The 9,249-nt window shown below is 43.1% G+C and overlaps 1 protein-coding gene across 1 annotated transcript; it reads right to left on the bottom strand.

The window, feature by feature from the left end:
- Window positions 1-1,054: 1,054 nt before the first annotated feature.
- LOC137299122 (uncharacterized) lies at window positions 1,055-9,249 on the bottom strand. Its single transcript, XM_067831628.1, has 8 exons — window positions 9,100-9,249; window positions 7,976-8,223; window positions 6,959-7,175; window positions 6,164-6,618; window positions 5,382-5,521; window positions 4,702-4,865; window positions 2,786-3,301; window positions 1,055-1,373 (listed from the first exon to the last, which is right to left on the bottom strand). Exons 1-8 carry the CDS (start codon window positions 9,100-9,102, stop codon window positions 1,116-1,118), a joined length of 2,001 nt encoding a protein of 666 aa, XP_067687729.1. The 5' UTR covers window positions 9,103-9,249; the 3' UTR covers window positions 1,055-1,115.

The raw sequence follows: 9,249 nt of genomic DNA, 5'->3' as shown, positions 1-9,249 counted from the left end.
AAAATCAGCGAAAAACAAGGGTGCTGGAAGCACCATATTTGATTCAAACAGCCAAACACAACAGCCTAGTGCACGTGGAAGACAGACTTCCCATGCAACTTGTGGCAACGTTTCCTTTAAAAGAAGCAACAGACAGTATTGTGACCTCACAACGTCTTCGCCATGCCACAACGCAGACCGTGACAGAAGCAGTGCCATTGTATGGTTACAGGACGGTAAATCCATAAAAAGTGGTGTTGCTTGCCGTCTTCAGATTACTCCATCTATAGTTTACAGGCTGAGAGACAGGTTCCAGGTTCGGTTTTAACATGGATAACCAGTCAGAATACTGCCCAGGAAAGCGGTCTGCACTACGCCGCAGAGGTCACTATCTCAGCAGTTTCAGAATCCTAAGGGACAGCATAGTGGTTGCAGGGTTCACTCGTCACGCCGAAGACCATGGTTAGTTAGATTCCCCACACATTGGTTTAGCGTGTGAAGCCCATTTCTGGAATACTCCGTCGTAAAATTGCTGGAGTATTTCAAAACGCGGCGCAAAAAGCTACTCAGAATCAGAACCTTTTTCCAAATTGCCCCCATTGATCCTTGGCTCGTCACTGCCATACCATGCCTTTCAGTTTCCCGAAAATATACTCAACCGCAAAAGGAACGCAAGTTTCGAAAATTAGTCTGATAAAAGTAAGGGTTTATGTTTATGTCTTTTAATAAAATACTTGACAAAAAAAAGTAAACTTGCGTTTCTTTTGCTGTTCGGTATAATAAATGTTTCCATCAATGGCATTTGTTCCATCACATTTTCACAGTATAAGTAAAATTTTGATTAATGCCGCGTGGAACCGAAACACAATCCACTTCTGACCACATATACATTGTTGGTTAGCCTAGTGGTTAAAGCGTTCAGCAGTCTACTCGGAGCGCTGGGTTCGACCCTCCACATGGGTACATTATGTGAATCCCATTTCTGGGGTTCCCCACCGTCATATTGCCTGCCTTTTCCTAAAAACGGCGTAAAGACCCGCAGTCCCCCACTCATGTATAAATATCGACAGGTAAGTTTCTGCATGCACTTTATTCAGAACTTTATTCAGAACTTTATTCAGAGCTTTATTCAGAACTTAGTCCGTCTTAACAGGATACAAAGTGGAAGGATGGCCGTCCCAGCACTGGGCTTGTCCATCACACTGTAAGATGCTGTAGTCGTCTTTGTAGCCTATTTGCACCTGGTGGGTGTGACCGAGCGCTTCACCTGTAAACATGGTCTTGCGTTCACCTTTTTTCAGACTCTCCTGGATGTCGTGGGACAAAAACAGGTCATGGGCGTGTGGACCTGGAGGGTTCTTGGTTGCCATGCCTGTTCTCAGATGTAGCGTGGTCTGAAATATACAAAATGTTGATAATATTTCTATAGTTAAGATGTCCAGACGATGCATCAATAAAAATATGAACCATAATGGATGAAATATACTGAACAGCAAAAGAAACGAAAGTCTTACAAAAGTAATAAATTTGTGTCTTCTGCTAAACGTTTGACAAAAAGCCAGAGTTGCGTTTCTTTTGCGGTTTGGTATATGTAGTTAGTTGAACCGCACCTACAAAGTTAAATTTAAACCTTTTAACCTGTAAATCGTTAAAGGATTACATTTTCAAAATTTTGGCTTGGAGTATCAGACATCATGATGAACACCGGGTGCCAGATACCCAGACACAAGGGGCGGTAGGGTAGCCTAGTGGTTTATGCGGTCGTTCGACACACAGGGTACCTTGGTTCGAATCACACAGTATGGGTACAATGTAGGAAGTCAACAATATTTCAGTTACATCCTGAAAACAAACCCGAATGCAATTCTTAATGGCCACCTCTTTAAAATTTGGAGAAGTCGACGCTACGGTGCCGTTACCATGGATCATAGTGAAGATGGCACATTCTATTAAGAGCAGCTAGCCTGCATAACGAATCACACCGATGAAAAGGACTGGAGGGACAGCGTCCCCTGGACATTGTACTTCATTGCACCTGTAATTAAGTTCGCTTTTTATCGTCAATGACAATGCTTACATACATGTTAGAGGGTTAGTGTACTTTTACGCCGCTTTAAGCAGTATTCAAGTATTTTTTCTGTCGCAATTCGCAATATTCTATATGAAAGTCAGTAATCACAAACAATCCACAATGGTTGACATAATGAGCATCGTTTTTTTTTTCTTTTTGCATACATTACTGTACATTTCGACTTCATAGTAAAGTAAAGTGCGTGTTTATAACGAACTGCCGGTTGTATCGAACTCCTGTTTGGTCCTAGTCACTTGTGGTATATAATAGTCGACAGGCTGTCTATAAATGAAAACGATGTCAAATCCGTGGTCGCTTTCAGTTATATCGTCGTGAATTGTACTTCAGCATTCTGCTTCGATCTTCAAGGTGTAAAGGAATGGGCACACGTTTATAGGCACCGTTAATAAGATCTGGTGTTCTTGTAGTTTGGTCTTCATGACATTAAAGATAGAGTGAGCGAATGAGGAGTGGGGTGGTTTTCAAGCCGCATGTGGCGTGGGACACCAGAAATGGCCTTCAAACATTGCACCCATATCGGGAATGGAAGAGCGACGGATGAACGCCTTAACCACTAGGCTACCTCATCAAATATCCAGACAGGTGAACTGTGTGCTTGTCCTTGATTATGCTGTATTAGTTTGCGTCTCACCATATTCAACACCCCCATGTGTTCTACTTTCGATTGCATCTGCATGGTGAATTAAAGTTGTAAATATATTTGGCAATACTTACATCAACGGGTTTGGCAACGGGACCAGTGTCCTTGAGGGCTGGAGGATGCTCAAACAGTCCTTTGTACTTCTCGATGTCCATCATCATGTCCTTGAGGGCATCAAGTTCCTTCCAGACGCCAGACCCCTCCCCGTGGACGGGGACGATGTGGTACCGCATTCTGAGTTTCCCTACCCCAGGTATATTGGGAAGCACGATTCTGGTTCCCGATGCAGCCGTGTGGTGCAGATTCCCTTGTTGGTCCAGCATCCCAACATTCGACTTGGTAGTGTCGGCAGGATCCGATGACACTTCTTTGCCTGTAAACAGCTCAGATGGTGTTTGGTAGAAGTAAATGCCGCTTGTGCCATTGAATGCTGTGTCTTTCGTGAAGCCTCCTACCCTATTTGGATCTTTTTGCTGGGTTCCCTTTGACCAGAACTTCAAGTTGTACGGGTTCCAGCTAAGTGTCGGTGTACTCCAGATGATTTCGAGGGGAAGGGCGTAGGTGTAACGGCGGGTCCAAGACTGGCACGTCTAAAATATAACAAGAACCGATATTTCCTAGAGCGATTGAGTGAGTGAGTTTAGCTTTTAGCAGAATATCACGGCGCAGGACATCAGAAATGGGCTTTTTAATCATTTGGGGAATCAAGCCTGTGTCTTTCTCGTGAAGAGTGAACGCTTTAACCACTAGGCTAGCCCACGTCCTTATTTCCTGGAACGTGAAGTTAACTTTTTACGGCACATATGCAACACACCCTCTATACTAGGTCGGAGTACAAAAAGAGCGGACTCGAACATTGCACACTAGGACTAGCCAGGTCATGGCTACTACCTAAAACTGAACAATGCACAGTCAATTTAAAGTGCACAAACCCATTTCGGTTCCAAATAATTGGCGGATAATACAAACCATTTTCACCCCAAGCGTAATTTACGCAACTGATCAGCTTAATACACTTTGAACTTATTTAGAGCATGCAAGTCTTAATGTAAACTGACGGACAAAAGAAAGTATACACCAGTGTTTGTGGTGTAGTAAAGATGTGGTTAATGGAATTAGGGCCTTTAGCATGATGATTGAACGCTTTAGGTTGCCCCAACACCCCCGATATATTTGATACACTTACAGTTGTGTTCTCCGTGGCTAGTAAAATTCAGTCGGGTCAGTGACGCGACTGGCTAGTGAATTTTCATGGGGTCATTTTGTAATGATGAAACCCAATTCTTATTTCTGCATTCGAATTTCGGGCTAGTGAATTATGTTTTTGAGCTAGTAACTTTCAGATATAGTTTGCCCGATTGGCTAGAAAAAATGGGTAATATTTCGCACACTGGATGGGGCATATGTCATCGATTTCGTGCAGACTAAGTAAACTCAGGCTCGGTATTATTCGTTACGCCGCTATACTGAGTGGAACAAACCCCAGCAGAAGGTCGCGTCAGCTATCTTTTTGGACTGACCAATCAGGACACAACTTACCAAACTTAACATTCGCGCATACCGTTTGTACCTTTACCTCGAAATCTCGTACGATTCCTGAATGCTATTTGAATGGTTAGATCCGTTCGGTCGTCTTGCTTTTGACTGGACGGTCATAGGTCGCTCAAAGGAAAGCTGACGCGACCTTCTACTAGGGTTTGTTAGGCTCCTTGTAGCAGTGCTACGAAAAATACTGAGCCTAAGTCTAGTCTAAGTTTACGTGGGGTGGTGGGGTAGCCTAGTGGTTAAAGCGTTCGATCGTCACGCCGAAGACCCGGGTTCGATTACCCACATGGGTACAATGTGTGAGGCCCATTTTCTGGTGTCCCCCGCCGTGATATCACTGGAATATTGCTAAAAGCGGCGTAAAACCAAACTCCCTAATTCACTCTAAGTTTACGTAGACTGTTAATTCATGTGGGGATTGCACCGCGACCCCTGAGAGCCAAACCTTGTTCTTATGGACAGGGTCCTCTCTGCACTGCTTCACGGTCATGGGGGCTATCATTGGCTGTGTGTTCTGTGCAACCCACAGGTTCCTGTCTGAGAATCCACGGTGCAACACCTCTTGTTTCGATCCAGGTTTTCCCACCTTGTACCACCGGTGGTAATAAGCTGGAAAATAACAAATACGTTTGTGACCAACTGCTTTTTAGTCCCGCCCACTTACTTATATTTCAGTCTAAACGCGCATAAACGAATAACTGTTACATGTATAAACTGATTGAAATATACAGTCATTGTTATAGTGTTTACTTAAGATATCTCATGATAAAGACGGAAATTAAAATTGGACTCTTCTTACAAAGACTAGCTTGTCTCTTTAACAGTTCATTTCTACAGGATGGGGTAGTCTAAGGTTTCGCGCAGAAAACTGTGGTTCGATTCCCACTTGGAATAGTTTGTAACATCTATTTTGTTCTAAAGGCATAACCGCATAAACACCAGGACGTACCGTGTATCATAATTGCTCACAATAAATTACAGTGTGTTTAAATCGTATACATGTTCACTGAAACAATATGTTAGGGGTCTCAAAGAAATTATGATTCTGTTCCCCTTCCTTTTCGAGAATAATGTAAAATGTCTAAAACATAAAACTGGAACTGAGGCCACGTTAGATTGCCGTACCCGTGTTAAGCGGTACATTGCCAGGCTTTGAGGCATCGTACAGGGTCTCGCCGAAGACGTCCTCTGTCAGATGGGCATAATAATTATTTTTGCCGGGAATTTCGCTCATCAATTCGTCCATGAGAGTGTAGGTATCATTCCTGATAGAAACACAAACAGTATGTGTAGAAAGATTGATAACGTACTAATATTCTTAAAAGCGGATAGAAGACTTCTTTCAAACGGAAACATAAATTCTGCTAATATTGTTGACATTGTGTTAGGGATCCAGGCTTGGCTGTGTGATTTCTGACAGAGTTATGTCCCTTGCACGTGCAACGACCCGTGATCGTGGATTACCATACGAGAAATAAATAGACATGAAATGATAAAAGTTGTATGTTTCTCTGGAGAGTAATATGGTATAATGTACGCCTCTTTGTGGCAGTATCACACGATCATAGATTGTTAGCGATACACCTTTTCAGGGGAGAGTTTGAGGGTTACCGTGGCAGCGGGTAATCATTTTCCCAGTTGTCAACCTCCTTGGAGGGGTGACAATGAAACTTCAGAAAGCGTCATTGACCAATGAAATTATAGTATTTCATATGAAGGTAGCTTCATGCTGCTAAAGACTAATAGGGTCACACAGGCCAATATGTACCTGTCGTTGTGTATCTGGCTGATTGGTCCAGAAAAAAACCCGGAAACTTCCTAAATCGTCATTGGCCAGTGAAATTATAGCATTTTACATGGATATGGAGGTAAGATAATGTCCCCACGATTAACCGGTCAATATTTACCTGTCGTCGTATACAGCAAATCTTGCTGATCGGTCCAGATGAAACTGTTCTATGCCCTGACCATGAGCAAATCTTGCAGATAGGTCATCTTGAAGATGGATGTATTTCATGGGAAGGTCTCTCTTCAATGGATGGCACAGGATACGATAGTTCCACTGGGCGAACTCGGGCTTGCCGTCATTCACATTCAAGATTTTGGTTGGGAGAAATGCGAAGTTCTCCATGACGTTCTTTGTACCGGAGTAGGACGTGAACCTGATCTTATCCTGCAGGTCATGCCAACTGGAGGCGTCGATGGCGTGACGTTCGCTGTGGAAAGGCTCTCTGAAGTGATTGGTGTCCAGAGTCCATGATCCTTCTATGTAGCACAGGAGGGGTTTGAAGTACTTCCGGTAATCCCTGACGCTGTGGTCTTGATCTTTCCAGGCTCGGTACCATTCTCTCATTTCCGCCACCTGTCACAGAAATAATGAAGCAACACATAGCGACAGAACCATTTCCAACGTTAGCAACTAAAACTTAATATACTGAGAGAAACAAATGAAGGAACAGAGGAAAAGTGAAGTGTTCGTTAAATATTAGCGCAGTTTTAGGAATAAATACAGGTACACTGTCATAGAGAGCGTTCCTTTGTTTGTTTGACTCAGTATACATTGTCACTTATTTTCACACTTTGGTAGTCAGGACTCTTACAGTACGGGCCATTGTCTCTCACGCTTTTTGCGTATGTCACTGGTTATAGCTCGAAGTGAAGAACTCAGGTTTGAAAATCATGTATTTTCGCTATTTTATCACCTGTTCAATCAATGTTTGCTTTGACGTCACTTCCTTAGGCACTTCAGGGAACGGAATGTCCTCTGAGAGCAGATACGTTGAAGCATTCGTGGCGGGTCTATATAGTCGGTAGTCGTTGTGCCTCGTTCTGAAGTCAATACCGTTCATGACCACGTTCACTTCCCCCATCCCAACGGTGCGTGGGTAGTTGGTATGATCGTGGGCAGCTGCAACGCCCCTGAATGAAATAAAAAAAATGCGAAAATTTGCGTTGCTTTCCGAGTTTACCACGGAATGTGGGAACCCTTTTATACCGTTCTTAAGTAGATACATAGATGTAGAGATACAAAATGAAAATGCTGAACGTAACACAAGCCCCCCAAAACCAAGCTCGTCATTTAACGTGGTCAGTTATATGTTGTATCGTTGGAACAGAGACGTTAAAGAGGTGTTTCGACTGAGTGAGTGAGTGAGTGAGTGAGTGAGTGAGTGGGAGTGTTGGTGAGTGAATGGGTGAGTGAGTTTAGTTTGACGTCGCTTTTTTCATTATTCATGCTGACTCCGCTTTGGGCACTATTCATTGTGGTGGGTTGACGGAAGAAATTGGCTTCACACACAGTTTATATGTCGGGAATAGAATCCTAAAATAATAAAGATTTTTTTCATCTAAATGGACTGGAATCCCTTGCACATTTTGAATTTTAAACTAGATGTTTAACGTCCGTGTTGATTCTACACCAATTCATTGACCTCCCGAAGGTGATATGAAGGTACGTGAATGAATGCTTGGGTGAGTGAGTGGGAGAGTGAGTGAGTGAGTGAGAGAGTGGGTGAGTGATACCTAAATGTGCGTCAGGTTCTCGTTGGTGGAGGTAGCTCTCCTCCTGGCTGAGAGGCGGCGCAGCAGCCTGGTGACTAAAGCGTTGGCTAGTCCCACCGAAGACCCGGGTTCGATTCCCCACATGGGCACAAAGTGTGAAGTCCATTTCTGGTGTCCTCTGCCGTGTTATTGCTGGACTATTGCTAAACGCGACTCACCTATACGTGTGCGTCTCTGAATAATAGGGTCTTGTACCGTCGTGGTATTGTCTGATCTGCTTGATACCGGACTGTCCATCAGAGCGGATTCTTTCCTCCACAAATGTCTGCTGCATCATCAGCTGACGAAGGATCGTCTCCATCTGCACGTGGAATTCATCAATCTGTTTCTGGTAGTCTGCCTGTGGGAAGGGTGTGGAATCACCACACGCAGCCAAGACCATCCCGGCAAAAATGGCGTAGCGGATCTGTAAACATAGAACACGACATCGTTATTTTCTTACATAATAACCGTAGCTTCCATTTTCTGTCCCATTAAAATTAGATGTAAACATTTGGAAGGTACCGTCAGTCCTGAACTAACCAAGGCTGAAAGAGTAGCTTTAGCTCATCACGTAATCGACTTTCTGAAACGATTAGACTGAACAATGTCATTCGGCGTAGATTCAGAAACAACGACATGGTTTCTGTACTTTATCAGATGTGTTGGGTTTGGGTCTGATTTTCACCAGCTGTTTCATTAATACTAAAGTATTACCAACCCCTTTTCTTACAATGTCATTTGCTGCAATATGTTGTTATTTGATGTCACGTTTTTGTTAAAAGATGAATAAAAAAAGACATGGCTCGTGAAGTAGACTCAACCAAAAATTTCAGATAACTTTCAGATAATCATTTTGTTTCGATGTTTTGGTAAAGAAGTTAGATAGACATAACTCAATGTTCGTTCACCCGTACCAAGAATTAGCAGGCCAGCCAAACAGTTCGCCTAATTCCTGAGAAAGTTCCAGGGAAGTATCGTAATAGAGTGAAAGATCTGAATTTGCATATATTGTTTTTTTTCTTTTCTCCCAGAACGGCCAATTAGAATTGTTAATCAAATATCTGTAAATTGTGTTCAAATAATGTACGAGGTCATTATACTGTCTTGTGTTGTGGGACATACTGCCTTTGTAGCCATTTTAGCGTATACGTCGCCCTTGTTACCAGTACCACTTTGGTATTACGATTTCGGACCCAAGTCACTCACATTTGCTTATAAGACAACCGACTATTTTCTGCTTTCACAATTGACTGGGATTCGAATCCCACATTCTGCTGAATGCTTTGTGGTCTGTACTTACCATTGTTGAATCGCTGTGCCAACTACCATGCCCAAGTTCAGTGGTCTTATATAACGTTGTTCTATCTCAAGACGTCCATCTACGAGATAACCACCAGTTGGTTCCACAATTCCACCCAGCCTGTAGGCACTATCGTCGTCACAAGCACCT

Source organism: Haliotis asinina, chromosome 10 (assembly GCF_037392515.1).
Source record: "Haliotis asinina isolate JCU_RB_2024 chromosome 10, JCU_Hal_asi_v2, whole genome shotgun sequence".
In the NCBI taxonomy this organism is placed as follows: domain Eukaryota; kingdom Metazoa; phylum Mollusca; class Gastropoda; order Lepetellida; family Haliotidae; genus Haliotis; species Haliotis asinina.
The sequence above is the reverse complement of the archived record's forward strand: the minus strand, read 5'-3'. Positions and strand labels throughout refer to the sequence as shown.